This window comes from Oryx dammah, unplaced genomic scaffold (assembly GCF_014754425.2).
Source record: "Oryx dammah isolate SB20612 unplaced genomic scaffold, SCBI_Odam_1.1 HiC_scaffold_27, whole genome shotgun sequence".
Lineage (NCBI taxonomy): Eukaryota > Metazoa > Chordata > Mammalia > Artiodactyla > Bovidae > Oryx > Oryx dammah.
In genome coordinates, this window is record NW_024070211.1 from 116460780 (window position 1) to 116478914 (window position 18135).

General features: G+C 35.8%; 1 protein-coding gene across 1 annotated transcript in view; it reads left to right on the forward strand.

Moving 5' to 3' along the window:
• AGPS (alkylglycerone phosphate synthase) overlaps positions 1–18135 on the forward strand; it is a 131523-nt gene that overhangs the window by 92711 nt on the left and 20677 nt on the right. The window contains exons 15-19 of the mRNA XM_040227698.1: positions 5423–5492; positions 6316–6377; positions 9882–9971; positions 13489–13588; positions 16555–16612. Of these exons, the coding sequence (XP_040083632.1) occupies positions 5423–5492; positions 6316–6377; positions 9882–9971; positions 13489–13588; positions 16555–16612 (380 nt within the window). The remainder of the gene's footprint in view (positions 1–5422; positions 5493–6315; positions 6378–9881; positions 9972–13488; positions 13589–16554; positions 16613–18135) is intronic.

Below are 18135 nucleotides of genomic sequence, written 5' to 3' on the forward strand. Positions count from 1 at the left end.
GGTATAGGATGGTGACAAAAGACCTTTTTGTCCTCATGCACATGTAATTTTTATAGGGCATGACCTGCCTCTTGGGGCATCACCATTGATGTCTGGTATATACTAAATGCTTGATTAAATATTTGCTGGAAGGATTAATGAAACCAGAATACTTTATTTTCCCCTGCCATCTTTTATACTGCTTTATTTATGCCTGATTACTATGTTGCCCTTAAAACTGTGTGTTTTAATCGTTAAGTATTTATCTAAACCATTTTGTCAGTTTTATTTAATTTGAACTACCAGCTGTGGTGAACTGGCTTTTCATGTAATGCCAGTTTTGTTTTTCTCATATAACATCAGCCATTTACAAGTTAAAAGTAAGAGTGAATCTTAAGATGATTCAGCTCTCTTTAGATACTGATAGTGAGACCCAGAACTACTGATTTAATTCCAGCAATTTGTTTATACTAAAAAAAAAATTGTATCAAATTCATCCATTACGAATAGATGATAGTAAATGAGATATCTATTTAAAGCAATGGTAAAGGGAGTGTAGTTTTTTCGTTACTATCATTTGTGACTTCTTAATTATGTTTTATACTTAGTTTTGTAGTATACTTCCATCTGGTGCCCTTCATGTAGATGAAGAAGTCTGTATTGAACAACTCTCTGCTATCTCTAGGCAGATACTTAGGGCTCTTTTGATTTTTTGATACTTATATCTTCATGTGGTTTTCTAGAAGTCCTGGTTTTTCCCTACTTTTCTCTAGGCACTAGTTCTTTGTTTCAGCCACTGAAGATTCAAGGGTATTTTTATTTAAGATGCTACCCTGCCAATTCCTATTCCTCAATCATTTCTCCTACGTGATTAGCTGAAGGGAAGCATCACTAAGTTTCTCTCTAATGAAGTTTTCATAAGTTAGTTTAGCTTACGTATTTTATTTTGAATTCAGTTCAGTCGCTCAGTCGTGTCTGACTCTTTGCGACCCCATGAATCGCAGCATGCCAGGCTTCCCTGTCCATCACCAACTCCCGGAGTTCACTCAAACTCACGTCCATCGAGTCGGTGATGCCATGCAGCCATCTCATCCTCTGTTGTCCCCTTCTCCTCCTGCCCCCAATCTCTCCCAGCATCAGAGTCTTTTCCAATTAGTCAGCTCTTCGCATGAGGTGGCCAAACTATTGGAGTTTCAGCTTTAGCATCAGTCCTTCCAAAGAAATCCCAGGGCTGATCTCCTTCAGAATGGACTGGTTGGATCTCCTTGCAGTCCAAGGGACTCTCGAGTCTTCTCCAATACCACAGTTCAAAAGCATCAATTCTTCGGCACTCACCTTTCTTCACAGTCCAACTCTCACATCCATACATGACCACTGGAAAAAACATAGCCTTGACTAGATGGACCTTTGTTGGCAAAGTAATGTCTCTGCTTTTGAATATGCTATCTAGGTTGGGCATAACTTTCCTTCCAAAGAGTAACCATCTTTTAATTTCATGGCTGCAGTCACCATCTGCAGTGATTTTGGAGCCCCCCAAAATAAAGTCTGACACTGTTTGAATTAGGGCATTGTTAATCTGTACTTTGTTTTCTGTTCTTTTGTTTTATCCTCTGTTTCCACCACAGTTGAGTATGTTTTTGTATATTATCTTAGCAGTTTACCTTTTTGCCTTCCACTCCCACCCAAACACTGTTAAATACCTTTGAACACATATGATCCAACAGAATATAATAGCAAATGTTGAGTAATCGTACTCTTGGTTGTTTATCCATGTTTGCTGGTAACATATTTTAAATTCTCTAAGAACTAAGCAGAATAAACATTGCCTGTCACCAACTGTGACAGATGTGTTGACATTTAGCATAGGTCTTAAGGTAATATATAACTATTTTTAAAGGGTTATACTTAAAGTGTTACTTTTAAAGTGCTTAAGTTGTTTGACGTAATTTAACGTGAGTGATTAGGTTCACCAGATGGCTCTTTTATGTAAAAAAATTGTCTCACTCCTATTTCAATAGTCTTCCTAGTCCTTCTTCATGAAACAGCTTTAAATTTAAGAACCTTGTTAATTGATATTTAAAATTTGTGGTAGAGGTGTAAGAAGTGGGGGATGGATAACATAAGGCAGTTGAGATTAAGTATAGTTTTTTGAAATGGCTGCAAAAGTGGCAAGTTACAAGCATTTAATCTAAGCCCTACTATGGTTTACATATTGTATCTTAAAGTAATTCTGGCTGGTAAGATACTTTATCTTATAGTAATTCTGAAAGCCTTTTGAAAAAAAAATAGAGCTTCCAAAAAGCTAAGTTTGTAGGGAAACCTGTGATTCAGAGAAGCAAAGCCAGAGCAGCTTTTCTTTGCAAGGGTTTATGAATTTAGAATGGACACCTAGTTTTTTCCTGTTTTAGATTTTTTTTTTTAAAAATCATATTTCTCTAGTTTGTTGTACTAGATTCCAAGTGAAACAGATTCTTTTTTCCCTTTGTCAGATTTAGAAGAGGATCTAAAGAAAAATAGCTTTGACTTGGGGCTGCAAAGTTGAACTCTTTCTCATCTTGATATATATGGATGCTATATTTTATATCAGTAGGCCAGATGTTAAAATGATAGGTCTGCTAAATGTTTATACCTGTTACTTCTCACCAAGTACATACTCAGAATGCAGCTTCTCAAAGATTTCGAGCAGTAGTCTCTTGCACCCTTTCCTAGTCTTCACTCTCCTTTACCTGAACTGTGTCTGTTTCTTCTATCAATAGGGTTTTTCCTCTCTTGGAGTCAGTGTCTGACTCCAGTTCATATCTACCTGAGTTATGAGTTTGTCTGTTTTCTTTTTTTAATTTGTCATGATGTTATTAAATGTATATACATTTTGAATATTATTTATCCTGTTATTTTTCCCACAATTTTTGATAACTTCATGATATTTTAAATGCGCTTATTGTTTAAAAAATGAAGAGAAACTTGCAGAGAAAAAGTAGTAATCACTTAAAAATCTGCTCTTTAACGGTCATCATCATTATCATTTCAGTGAGTGAATTTCCAAGAAGCACTTAATCTTTCTCTTTGCCAGTGATTTTTGTTGTTGAAACTTATCATGTAGTAAGTTTACAGATGTATTGGTATCTACTTCTGTATTTCTTTTGATCCTGGTTACATATGCTGCACTGTTCAAGTGTTAGTTGCTCAGTCATGTCCAACCCTTTGCAACTCTATGGACTGTAGCCTGCCAGGCTCCTCCATCCGTGGGGTTTTCCATCCAAGAGTACTGGAGTTGGTTGCCATTTCCTTCTTTAGGTTCATCTGTTTTTTTCCAAGCACTTGCCACAGCAATTTTCTGACTAGTTTCCTTTTTGTTTTGGAACTTTATTTGACTCCCTACCCCAACCTCGTATCCATACGCATCTAACCCAGAACTGTCTTCTGTTTCTCCTTAATTTTCAATCTCAGCTGCTTGATGTAAATTGTTTTCCTTGCTCCTTAACATTCTATTAATAAACACCTCCCCTTCATTTCATTATACCTTGTTCCCATGTAGTTCTAGACTAGAGGTTTCCTATTAAGTCTTTACTGCTCTTTCTGGATGATACTAATTTATGTGTATTCAGCTATAATACTGGCATATCTGATCTAGCCAATATGTCCTAACTTAAAATTGCCTTACAGTATTTCCTCAGGAGAAGTGGGTTTGATCCCTAGGTTGGGAAGATCTCCTGGAGGCATATGTGCTTAATTGCTCAGTCATGTCTGACTCTTTATGAACCCATGGACTGTAGCCCTCCAGGTTCCTCTGTCCATGGGATTCTCCAGGCAAGAATGCTGGAGTTGGTTGCTATTTCCTTCTCCAGAGGATCTTCCTGACCCAGGGGGCGAACCCAGGTCTCCTATGTTGCAGACAAATTCTTTACCAAATTCTGAGCTACTACATAGGCCCTTTTGCCTGGAGAATCCCATAGACAGATGAGCCAGGCAGGCTACAATCCATAGGGTCACAAAGAGTCAGACTTGACTGAAGCGACCTGGCATGCATGCACGCATGCACATTTGTATAGAACAAAGGTACATACATGCACTATATTATTTACTTACTGCCTACTGCTGACGTCAGGCAGAACATTGAAGGGGAGAAAGGATTTAACTGCAAGGCGTGAATTGAATTCATAAGAGAAATGAGAAGAGGCTCAAAACCTGAGTCTTAAGCAATACCTCGGTTAAGGGCTCAGCATCCTGAGACCAAGAAGGTGCAGTTAGTGTACTGAGAGTGGAAGTCGCTTCGGTCGCATCTGACTCTTGGCGACCCCATGGACTGTGTAGCCTGCCAGGCGTCTCTGTCCATGGAATTCTCCAGGCAAGAATACTGGAATGGGTAGCCATTCCTTCTCCAGGGGATCTTCCCAACCCAGGGATCGAACCCAGGTCTCCTGCATTGCAGGTGGATTCTTGATCATCTGAGTCATCAGGGAATCTCCTAGTGTATTGAGAAGAGAGACATGAAAGTTAACCCTCAGTCATGGCCCAAGAAGGCCACAAGAAAAGATATTTTTCCATTCATTTTTATTGAGGGATTTTTAATGGGTGCTTTGAGAATTTGGTGTAAGTTTTATTTAATTGACTAAAACTACTTAAATTTTAATTTCTGCCAAGTGGTGGCAAAAAGCAAAATCAAAGACTCTGTATTGAAGGTAGTGGAAATCAGTCACTCCTAGTCTTTTAAAATTAGAATGACTTGAACAAAATAGAATACTTGGACTGAAATATACATTATATGGGATTAATTCTAACTAGATCACCAAATATATCCTCTATGTATAAAATTACTTTCCAGTTGAAATGGATATGTTCATACATTTGTTCTTGTACCTATTTGTATGATGCTTCATAAATTTTAATATATCTGTATAAGTGTGTTTTGTCTGTCTTTTAAATAAGTCCCATAAAGTAAACACCATGTCTAATATTCCAGATGCTACATGCTCAAGTATTCAGGAATCTTCTTGGTGTTAGAAGATAGTAGTCATTCATTATGAATCTTTGTATATAAATAAGACTATAATACATGAATATACAGATTAGAATATGAGTAAACTAGGAGTATTTTAAGTATCTTGTCCTTGTGAAGATTATTTAAGCTTATTTCTCATGGCTGAGTCTCTTCGTTTTACAGTCTGAATATAATTGGTTGAGTTTATATCACTCAGGTTTACTAGTTTGGTGGCTATAAAAGTTTAAAATTAATTACCAAACTGAATATTAAAAATTCTTTTGTCCAAGCCTGTTTTCTTGATAGCACATTTATCCCTTTATGATAAATGAGATTGAAATTAAAATGAGATGTAATCTGTGTTAATCTTATAAGCAGTTATCTTGAGGTATTGATCAGTTTGGTTAGTATTATTTATTTTTAATAGTTCATCTGAAATATATTCAGTTTGTTCTTTAATTACAGGGGATTGGCAGCTGGGGAAGATAATGGACAGAGAGGTTATTTGTTGACCTATGTCATTGCATACATTCGAGTAAGTTATCTCATATTTCCCTTGTCATTTTATGTTGCAAACAATACATTTTCTTAAGTGAATAAAATTTTATTTTCTTAAATTTTAACCTATTGTAATTTAACATGAGTCTATGATTTTTCTACTTTATTAAGTCTTCTTTCATACCTTTGCCCTTCTGTGGTGGCTTATGACTCTTTCCAGTTTTGATATTAGAACAGAATTGTACTCTGGGTAAAAAATTTAGTATTATAAGTTACTTATTATATAAGCAATATATTTTATATGCTATAATACAGTTTTTCCTAGCTAAGATGGGTCCAGATGTTTTATCTCTTTAGTCATTACAAAGAGAAACACTCTATTCTTGAGTTTATTTTTAAAGAAAAGTTGATTTGAAGAAGATATCTTTTCCTTTCTCTAGTCCCCTCTGCCTGTGACTTCCCTATCTCCCTGCTCCTTTGATCCTAATCACTTTTTGGTATTGGTCAATTCGCTGTTTATTTAGGCCACTAAAATCTATCCTGCTAGTGTTCTCTGCATGCACACAGGCAGTTCCTGGGTAGAGACTGCATTCATTAGAGAGATATTTGAGTGCCTACCATGTTTCAGGCATTCCACCTGGTGCCAAGGGCACAGAAGAAAACAAGACAAAGTTTCTGTCCTCCTGGAGTTTGTATCCCGGAGTTGGGACCAGTTTCCCACTTTTTTGAGGTAGATTGTAAAGAGTCCAGAAGGTTAAATTAGAAATACAAAGTACTAACAGTGAATAAGAAATACTACTAATATTATGGACTTCTGCGTCTTTTATAATTCCTTGATTTTTGTGTATATGTCTTAACAGGATTTGGGTTTGGAATACTATGTATTAGGAGAATCTTTTGAGACTTCTGCTCCTTGGGACAGGTAAAATGAAACAAAATGCCTGATATTATTAAAATATGCTATACAAGTTGCTGAACTAATTTATCTTTGTGTGTGAATATGTAAACTTCTAAAATTTTATAAAGAAGCATTGAAAGAAGGTAATCACTTTTATTTAAATTAGTGTCTTCATCAGAATGTCATATTTGCAAGCCATTTAAAAAATTTTTGATTTGCCCATGCCCTATAGAAGGATGGTATTACTGAAATTTACATTTTAAAGAATTTTACTGAACACTAAATGTCATTGTGTGGTTTGACTTAGCTTTGATTTAAATTCTTAAATGGTTAATGTGCTTAAGTGTTCTCCAGAAAGTCTCCCCAAAATACAACCTCCTATTGTAGTATATCATTTAGCTTTTGATATTTGTATGTGTACTATTAAGCAAGATCTTAGCTTGAATTTAAGTGATTTCTGAAAGAAATCCAATTTTAAGAAACTGTATAATTTGTTTTAAAATTACATACATGTACACATACAAATATTGGTTAGGGAAATATAGTAAAAGCTGATTAGGAAATGTGAAATGGTTTTATTAAAAATAGACCTGTGAGTTAACTTATTCAGCAATAGGAAATTCTTGAAATTGTTAGTACATTTTTATTCTAGGTACATTTTACTTTTTCTTTATAAAATTTACTATTTTAAATCTGTAATAAAGCGTATAAGATCCAACAGATCCCACTGAACACACCTTAACATGTTACCTACCTTAACATCTTTGTTCGACCTTAAGCTCATTTTTTTTCCTCCCCCAGAAAACTTTTTACTTTTCTACATTGTCTTCATCTACTGTGAGTTTTGACTTCAGTGTATTGATGCTAATACTCCATGCACCATAAGATAGTAATCAAATTTAGAGTATCAGTCTGTTAAATTCATAGCATTCAGTTTTGGATGCTAAATTTTAATAGGGGGAATAAATCTTATAAATAAAAAGAATTATCACCTCATCCACATCTGACACTTTTGAACAGCAGATATAGTTTGGGAGCTGTTCATAGTTGTCTCAGAGACCACTTTAGTCTTTAATACTTTTCCTTACTGGGGAAAATGGGTTAGTGTAGTATTACTTCTTCAGTATTATGAATTTCCTTGTCATCAGTTCCTGCTAACTGACGATCTCCCTTCTGTCTTTAAACTCTTCCACCTGTGGAAACTGGTCACGCACTCTCTCTTCATTTTTCTTTATCCTTTCCTTGTATAGTCTGACATGTTTTTTCAACTCACTGACTATTATCTGTTTTATACAGGGCTACATACTTGATTAATTTTCATTTAAAACAATGTCTTCAGCTAAAGTATTAATAAATAAAACTAAGGGAAAGCAGCTGTATTCCTGACTTGAAATTTACTTGTTACCATTTAGTAACTTGCTTTCTCTTAAACCGTTAGCTAGGTAGAGACCATATTTAGTAGCAAACCATGGGATCGGAGTCTTCAACCCTCACACATTATTAGATTGTTTGGCCTTTTTGTGCATAAATCTCTCTCTCTTTTTTTTTTTTTTAATAAATCTTTTATTTATTTATTTTAATTTTACTTTACAATTCTGTATAGGTGCATAAATCTCTTAAGAGATTATTGGTCTTACTAGTTTTTATGTGTTCCTCTGTGGCCTTCACACAATGACTGCACCTGTTAGGTGCTCAGTGTATATTCTGTATAAAGTCCTGTGAATGAACTCTGGAATAGTGTAAGAATGTAGTCTATAAAAAATAGCTGCTTAAGAGATCCAAGTTAGAGATTAGAAGATTTTAGAGATACCAGCTTGAGATTTGTGATTAAAACCAAAGGAGCAGATACACTTTCAGGTAAATGAATGAAGGAAAAAAGAAGGCCTGAGAAAGAACTCCAGGGAACCCCAACATTGAAGGGATACAAACAAAGAATTCATTTAGTCATCCAAATAAGAGTTAACAAAGGAAATTAAGGAATACAGTCTAGAAGATCTGGAGGAAAACCAGTGCTGTGAGAGGAGCCAAGGGAAATTTTTTTCAATGAAGAAATAGTCAGTAGTGTTAAATTAGCTAATACGGTCAGGTAAGAATTTAAAAGTATACACAGTTATGTTTACCTCATATATAGTGATTGGTCCAAATGGACTGTATTGACCTTTGCATGAGCTTTGTGAGAATTATACAAATAATTTCTAGAAAGTATCTTATTCAAGTAGTATATAAATTCCATTTTCTAGAGTCATAATAAAGAACTTATTATGTTTATAAATTTGTAATGCACATTAATTCCTATAGATACTAAGATTAAGCAGATTTTATTTATCTGCCTTAAGCAGAATAAAGCAGAATTTAACTTCAGTGTTGTTTTGTAAAGTCAGAATTTATAGAATTTTTAGACACCGTATTTATAAAACTGACATGCTAATAAAACACTGCAACCTTTTTCATATTTATTTTATTTATTCTTCATTTTTATTGGAAATACAGGTAACTTTTGGTCATCTTTTCTATTCTAAAGACCAAGGCTTAAAACACAGAATCATCATCAATATGTAGCCACGATATTTATTGGAGAATAAAATGCCTTATGTATACTTTGAGTCTTATTTTCCAGATGAAACAAAATATATGGCTATAAAAATATGTTACAACTCACATTAAAAAATAGAGTAATATTGTTAAATATTGCCAGTCTTCTCTCCCCTTTAAGAATTTGCCTTGCTTTTCTGTTTTCACTGACTTCTAATATTAAATAATCTGGTATAACTTTACACATAGTTTGTATCCAGTAAGTCTTTGTTGAGCTGGATTTTAGCCTAACGCTTGAAAATAATCTGTTGAACATTTGGTATAATAGTGTGATTACTAATGAAATTCTTTTTAAATTAAGGAAGACTTCTCAGACATGGGTATAGATTGTGTGTGTGTGAGGGAGGTTGTGTGCACGTGCGTGTGCATGCACATGGTCAGTCATGTTAGACCCTTTGTGACCTCATGGACTGTAGCCCATCAGGCTCCTGTGTCCATGGAATTTTCCAGGCAAGAATACTGGGGTGGGTTGCCATTTCCTCCTCTAGGGGATTTTCACAGCCCAGGGATCGAACCCGTGTCTCTTGCATTGGCAGGCAGATTCTTTACCACTAGCACCAATTGGGGTATTCCTATAACCCAGAATTGAATTTTCATTAATATTTTCTTAGAACTTTTTAAAAAGTTTTTAAAATCTTACAGTTAAATTTATTTCAAAATTGGACTTTCCTTAGCGTAGGAAACTTAACTTCAGGAGACCTGAGTATACTCCTCTGACTTCTGTCTTTCCTGTGACAAAAAGGGCAAGGGCTTTCCTCCCTTAAATTTTTTAATGGAAGGCTCAGTTTGAATAATCATGATTTTTGTTCATTCTCTAAGGAATAAACATAAAAGTTTAAGAGAATTTCTGACTTGAAGTGTGCTGATAAACCAGTAATTATTAGACTTTTTGAAACATGTGAAAACTTAACATTGAACTCCATTCTTGTTTTCTAGGGTTGTCGATCTCTGTAGAAATGTAAAAGAAAGAATAACAAGGGAATGCAAAGAGAAAGGTGTTCAGTTTGCTCCTCTTTCTACATGCAGGTGAGTTTTTCTGTTGTTCTTATACTTCTTATTCTGAAAAACTTTTTAAAATTAACGGAGAAGTGTAATTTGTGAGCTGAGGAAAAGCTTCGGTCTGTTCCACTTAGCAGGCTTTCCTAAACTTTACTTGCCATGTTAGTGACTTATTAGGACTGCAACTAAACTAGGACTTTTACAGTGGTCCTGAGCCCAACAGAAGTAGAATACCCTTCCACAAGTGAGCCTTCTGCCCTGTCTGGACAGCACCATGATCAAGAGTCAAATGTCTGAACTCCTGGACCTCTTCATCCACTGAAACTATAAATTTCATAGGTAGTCAAGAAACTGTAAATTACAAACATATTCAATATAGCTCTTTCTTTAGTAGAGAAAAAGCATTCTAACCACTTTGTCAGTTGTTGATTAAATCATTGGGTATGGAATATAGGAATGAGTGGAGCCAGAAGATCCAAATGAAGATTAACTCATTGCTTTCTAATAGATCTTTCTGGGATAAGGGAAATGTTCTGTATCTGTCCTATCCGGTATGGTAGCCACAAGCCACCTGTGGCTGTTGAGCTGTTGCAGTGTGGCTGGTGTGACTGTGGACCTGAATTTTAAACTTCATTAACTCAAATAATTTAAATTTACAGTACCACATATGGCTAATGTCTTCCACATGGGACAGTTATGATCCATATTGGATCACAGTTAACTAGTAATCTTGTCCTCTTAGTTAAATAGCAGCAGACCCAAAGGATGTTTTCTTGAGAAGGGGCACTTTGTGTCCAGTCTTTTGATACTAATTTTCTCTGTGAACTCACAGAATAAGAGGCTTGACTGTCTAGTCTGTCAAGCCACGTATTATAAAACTGAGAACTAATCCAAAAGTCATTTATTAATAGTAAAGCTTAAAGCATTTAAAATAACAGTGTGTATTGTCAAGTTGAGGATTTTTTATTCTTTTGTTATGTCAAGCCTCAGCTTAACAGATATCCTTTCTTCCTTCTTCTGCCCTTCTTCCCTGTTCAGCATCTCTTGAGATCTCCCCTTCCATTATGAGACTACCATTGTGATAAACTACTACTTACTGAAAGTGACTGGGAAGTAACATATTCTGTCTTTAGGACACCTTCTGTAACAACACTTAAATCTAGGTTCTTTAAATGGTACTCATAAGGCCTAAGGATCTTCATTATGTATTGTACTGCAGGTGGATAGAATTGTTATATATATTCTGAATTGATCATATGTCATTTATTATGTGGAGAAGGCAGTGGCTCCCCACTCCAGTACTCTTGCCTGGAAAATCCCATGGACAGAGGAGCCTGGTGGGCTGCAGTCCATAGGGTCGCTAAGAGTCGGACATGACTGAGCCACTGCACTTTCACTTTTCACTTTCATGCATTGGAGAAGGAAATGGCAACCCACTCCAGTGTTCTTGCCTGGAGAATCCCAGGGATGGTGGGAGCCTGGTGGGCTGCCGTCTATGGGGTCGCACAGAGTCAGACATGACTAAAGCGAATTAGCAGCAGCAGCAGCATTTATTATGTGGCTGTTTTTTTAAGGATTTTCTGATAAAAGCCTAATGCTTTAGCTTCTATGATTATCTTATAAAACCAAAGTTTAGAATGTGCAAAGTCTAAGTTAATTGAGTGTTTTGCTAAATAGGAGTTTTAGATATAGTTTTAATAGCACATACTTGATTAAACTAACATTTAAGTAGAGTTTAATTTTACTTGAGTTTGATTTGGGCTGATTAACAGTGGCTAAGGAGATTATTCTGTGTTGAGTGTAAATGCTTGAATGTGTGAGATGAACTTTTTAAATCATTTTTTAAAAAGCTATTCTGAAATTAATTTAAAATAGTTGTAGATTTCATTGAAATCAAAGATTCTAAGGAAAAGAATTCAGCTGTAGCATGCATTTACTGATTTTACTTCATTTATGTCTTTTAAAAATTATTTTGTGTATTGGAATTCTAACCCTAAATTTTCTGAACAAATTTTGTGGAAGGAAATTACTAGCCAGTGAGTCTAACATAAAAGTACAGTACTTTGAAAAGTACATAGCGCACTTTTTTTTTTTAGAAATTAAAGAATAATATAACAGCTTTGGCAACAACACTATCTGTTGTTCAGATGATTTTGGAAGACATTAGTATTTAAGTGTCTTAAGTGATAGAAGTGAGCTGTTAATAGGTTTAGTTCTAAGTCATTTTCTGAAATTGTCCCAAATTAAGGTTTTTCAAAAAATGTTGTCATTTCTACTTTGTTTGAGATACTGATCAATCAAGCTTTAGTGTAATTTTAGAAGCCTACCTCTCTATTGAAAACTGAATTGTATAATATAGATGTTGGGTTTGTGGGAAGGTAGCAGTGTTCTACTAATATTAATTATATTTTGTTTGTTGATATTGATGATTCTCATGTGAGATACATATTTTCTAATTGCTGCAAACTCATTTCATTCTATATTCTTTAAACATGGTCATCTGTATTGATAGTGCTCTTGTAGAAGTTCTCCAGTTTGTCTTAAACTTTGTAAATCTGGTACTTAAAATGTAAACATTCAAGGGATCTTTTTTATGGGTGTGAATTAACACTAGAAGAAAAACACAGCTGGCAAATTGACAGTAGCATTGTTAAACAGTACATTTCTTCTGTTCTCAGGCACCTAACATTTGGCCTAAAAGGCCATTAAAATTTTAGATTAGATTCTATTTGTATTGTGTAGTAAAAAAGAGTATTTCCTCTATATTTGCTCCTTCTGTTGAATTAAATTCTTTGTGGGAACCTCTGTAAATTGCTTTCAGAGATCTGACTATGATTACCTTAGCTCCCTTTTAAATGCTTCACCTGATTGCATTTTCAAAGCCCAAATATATGTCATGTATATGATTTATTAATCTAACATTCTTGATATCTTTTGCAAACACACATACAGCATCCTCACATATGGGACCTAGACTGTAAACCCTTCAGAGACACTGTCTTAAGGTTTTGTGTCATTCAATTTGTTTTCAAAGTCATTACTAATTTATTAATGTGAACTTGGTGAAGATGCTGTATTTTACCCAATCATTTTTGGTATTTGAACATTTTTCTTGTTTTCTAGTTTTAAGTTCTCATATTTATTTCTCTTAACTTTGAGGAAGTTCAGAAGGCTTTTAAGGGATCACCAAGTTCCATGAGGTCTGTTTTGAAGCTGTCTTTAACTGCAATATACTTTGTTAAAAAAAAAAAATCCTTTCTGAGGAAGTGGAATTTTTATTTCAGGCCAATTGGAGAAATAAAATTTTAAAACTTTTTGGGATAACAGTACAGACTTACCAAAAAAGTTATGAAAATAGTACAAATAGTTCATCGATATCCTTTATCTAGCAAATCTGTTTTCCTTCCATGGAGTAGAAGGGTAGGTTGAGAATGAGGTTGTGGATTAAGCAAATCATTCAGACGATACTGCCTTTAAGTTTCTAGATATTGAATCTGATTTCACTTAAAGCCTTGTGGGGGATTTCTGTCTGTTTGTTTTTTAGGGTGACACAGACTTATGATGCAGGTGCATGTATCTATTTCTACTTTGCCTTTAACTACAGGGGAATCAGTGACCCACTGACTGTGTTTGAACAAACCGAGGTAATTTTGTGTACATGAATATAGCTCTTATATTCTTTTATTAATTTAAATAAACTTTACTGTCAACTTATGGATTTTAGTTTGACTCTCTTTAATAACTTGTGGTTTACCTTGGTGATAGATAGCCCATAGAAATGAAAAACATAATTTTTGCACTGGATTAAATGCTGACTTAGAAGTCTAAAATGTATATTCCCTACACATACTGTAATCAATATTCTAAAATTAACATTCTGTGGTCTGTGATTCTTTCATTATTACTTATATAATACCTGATTAAATTAAATGATAAAGACTGTGAAAGTGAAGTCACTCAGTCGTGTCCGACTCTTTGCGACTCCGTGGACTGCAGCTTACCAGGCTCCTCTGTCTATGGGATTTTCCAGGCAAGAATACTGGAGCAGGTTGCCATTTCCTTCTCCAGGAGATCTTCCCAATCCAGGGATTGAACCCAGATTTCCCGCACTGTAGGCAACGCTTTACTGTCTGAGCTACCAGGGAAGTCTGATGAAGAGTATAGGGATCATTGATATCACTCTGGCAGCCCACCCAGCTCTAGATGGTGACTGCTCTAAAACTGAGCAGTTTTAGAGGTCAGCAGCTCTAAAACCCTTGGTTGATGTTGCTATAATTTTAGTTTATATTTTAATTGATTTTAATAAAAAATTAAAGTTATATGTCAGGCTTTGAGGTTCATTTGCTAGCAGTTTCTGTTACATTTCTTAAATGTAGACGCCTCAAGCTTCTAATTGTTGTCAAGCCTTCTGTTTGATAATAAATATTTCTCATGATAAGAAGGCCTAGAGTGGAAGAAACAGACTAGAGTATGGAGGAAGTGGGAGGAGACTGGGCTTGTTAAACCTCAGGTGTCCTCACGTTAACTGTATCCTGCCTGCCAAAGACAGTACCACAAGATGATTTTCAGTGGCACACTTTTAGACCCAAACCACAGACAAGGTTTGGTTGGCTCCCTCTGAGACCTCCTTTTTTAAAAACCGAAACAAAAAACAGCTTTTCTGACGTATAATTGAAATATAGTAAACAGCCTATGAAGTGTATAATTTCACGGGTTTTGACATATGTATACACCTATGAAATCACCCCCATCAAAATAATGAGCATATCCAGCATCCTCAAAAATTCGAATCGTCTCCTCTACCTTTAGCCTTTTAGTGTCTTCGTATTGTCCTCTGGCTACTCAGAGTCCCCTTCCCCATAGTACTAATACTGTAGAAGTGAAAGTATTCCTTCTTTCCCAACCCAAACAGTCATTCTCTAAGTGCTCCTGGTTTCAAGTAATTATTGCTTTACTTAAAATAATTTGTTACAAGATACAGTCTCTTAGAGTAGGGCGAGCATAGGTATGATTCACTTGAAAACCCCTAAATCCTAAGTGATGGGGGTTCTTATATGTTGCTTCGCAATGAGATGTCCGTCCTGAAGGGAGGGCCGCCTCTACTGTGGCCTGACGCTGATGGCTTATACACATCCAGGTGATTCTGAGAGGTACAAGGCACTCACTGTAGGGATTTTACCTCATATCTGCTACACATTCATGAGTAATTGAGTGTAATTCTAGTTACTGTAACCCTTTTTTCACCCTGTACTTCAGCCATTCTGTATTTTGCTTTAATTCTTTATCTTTCTAACCTTTCTGCTTTATAAGGAGGCTAGTTGGAGCCTAACATGTTAGGAGGATAAAACAAGGGCCCGTGCGCTGCTGGCCACCGCCCCCCCCCACCTCCCCACACACACGTTTAGATATCCAGAAGCCTGACAAGTTATTTGTCCCAAAGCAAGGACTTCCCAGATGGTGCTAGTGGTGAAGAATCCACCTACCAGTGCAGGAGACACAGGGAGTATGGGTTCCGTCCCTGGGTCGGGAACATCCCCTGGAGGAGGACATGGCAGCCCACTCCAGGGTTCTTGCGTAGAGAAGCCCATGGACAGAGGAGCCCAGTGGCTACCATCCATGGGTCTCAAAGAGTCGGAGGCAGCTGAGCCACTGAGCACACATTGCGCTAACAGATGTTCTCCATCAGAGTTTTTTTTTATCATTAATCCCTGATAGTTTTGTAAGTAATCTTCAGTCTGTGTACACTGTGTGATATTAGGTGAGAAATTTAACCACCTAAGCTTTGTTTTCTTTATCTGTGAAATAGGAATAAAAGTAATTATTCCATATGGCTTTAGTGAAAATAAATGAATTATTGCAGGTAAATTGCTTTTTACCTTTCTGGACATACCATAAGCAGTCAATAAATGTTTGTTGGTATCGTGAGATGTTTACTTCAGAGTAGGACCTGACTCCTTACAGAACTTCTTAAAATTGTTTTTAATCATTTAGTGCTGCTGAATTCATCATTTTGCCTCTGTTTCTTTTCTAGAATCTTAAAGTAACAATTGTAGAATTTGTGACTGTTCACTAGAAAAAAAACTTATAAAGCTAGGCTGCATATTTTAGTTGCTTTTTAAAATACAGTTAGCCTAATAGAAAAGACTCTTGAGAGTCCCTTGGACTGCAAGGAGATCCAACCAGTCCATTCTAAAGGAGATCAGTCCTGGGTGTTCATTGGAAGGACTGATGCTAAAGCTGAAACTCCAATACTTTGGCCACCTCTTGTGAAGAATTGACTCATTGGAAAAGACCCTGATGCTAGGAGGGATTGGGGGCAGGAGGAAAAGGGGACGACAGAGGATGAGATGGCTGGATGGCATCACCGACTCGATCCACATGAGTTTGGGTGAACTTGGGAAGTTGGTGATGGACAGGGAGGCCTGGTGTGCTGCAATTCGTGGGGTCACAAACCGTCAGACACGACTGAGTGACTGAACTGAACTGAATAGAAAAGAAAATTAGACTTCCCGTTTATTATTTAACCCAGAACGTTTGTGCTTCCTTTGAGAGCTGAGTCTTACTCCTTCACTTCAAAGTGATCTATTTGTTGTTTTGTTTCCAAATACAGGCAGCTGCTAGAGAAGAAATCCTCGCTAATGGAGGGAGCCTGTCACATCACCATGGAGGTATTCTTTTTTGGGGGTAGAATTTCTAATATTCCTACTGCTTAAAATATTTGGTTTGATAAAATGCTGGGACTATGAGGAATTTGATAGCACTAGAGATCTCATCTTGGAAGTTTTTGTGTCTGTCACTGAGGTCACCTGTGTTGTGGTAGTAACCAGCTGAAGCTTGATTTGACAAGCCAGTCTGTGTAACAGGACCTGGTCATTCTTCTGAGTTCTTAGGAACTTCATGTTACCCAAGATAGCCCAGCCAGCCTGGAAGGTATTTGACCATTATAGCCAAAGTTCTTAAAGGGGGAAGAAACTTACATAACTGTTTCTCAGCCACTATTGGAATGTAGCTGAAAGTCAGTTGTACCATATATTGAAGAGCTGTTCTGCCACTCAAAATTCAGCAGATTAATCAAGACAGGATATGAAAAAAAACTTTTTTCAATATTTTAATGCTGTTATAATATTCCTCCTTAATCATTATAATATTAAGTTACTGGAGAGTTGATCATATCACCAATAAAACTTATGATATGTCTATCTATGTTACTAGCAGTGTTTTTAATATATAAATTGGTGCCTAGAAAAATAGATATGTGTAGTTTTTTTAGGGAAGTGCATGAAGATAAATGACCACTGATTTGAAAAATTCAACTCCTACTCTGGGTTCTCCGTATCCCTCTTTTCCTGTTTGATTTTCCATCATGCATTTAGCATTGTCTAACATGATAGTTAGCTATCTCCTTCTACTGGAAAGTAGGACCCTCAGTAGGGACTTCTGTTCCATTCCTCCCGGTACCAGAATAGTATTGGCCTCAGCCAGCTCTCCATACATGTGTGTAAGAAGATGGAGAGAATTTTGGTAGAAAACATAGTGAGCTGTGGAAAATCTGTATTCAGCCAGGCCTGAAGAAGATTGCTAATGTGGATGAATGAAGTAGAAAAATAGTTCCCAGCATCACTGTATCAATTTACTCTATTATATTCTCCCTACTTTTTCTTACTCTTCACAAATAAATTTCTAACTTAGCTGACTGATAAGCATTAACGTGAATGAATTGTTCTTTCCCTTCTCTTCCTATTTATTACCTTTTGATGGAGATTCTAATGAATGTTAGAATGATGAAAATGAAGAAGGGAAGAAACTGGATATTAGAAACCTCTTAAATGGAATTAAAAGCTTTTGACTAATCTAAAGGTCTAAACCTAATTTTGGAAATGTAAACATGAGGTATTTCATAAGGGTGCTTAGATTTTTTTTGTATCTTTTTTCAAAATGTTCAGAAAGTATATACAGTACCTAAATTTTTTAAATGTTTTATTTTAGGATGCCACTATATTACTACTATGTAAGGAAATTACATAGTAATTTTACATAGTATCATGAAGTAATATGTTCTTAATTCTAAATTGATTGGATAGAGAGAGGAAGCAAAATAATTTAACTATAATTACTTATTTAAAGGAAAACAGTTTTTTCCTTTCCAGAGCCAACAATTTTGCCTTTTGGTAGATGTCAGCAGCCAACAAGT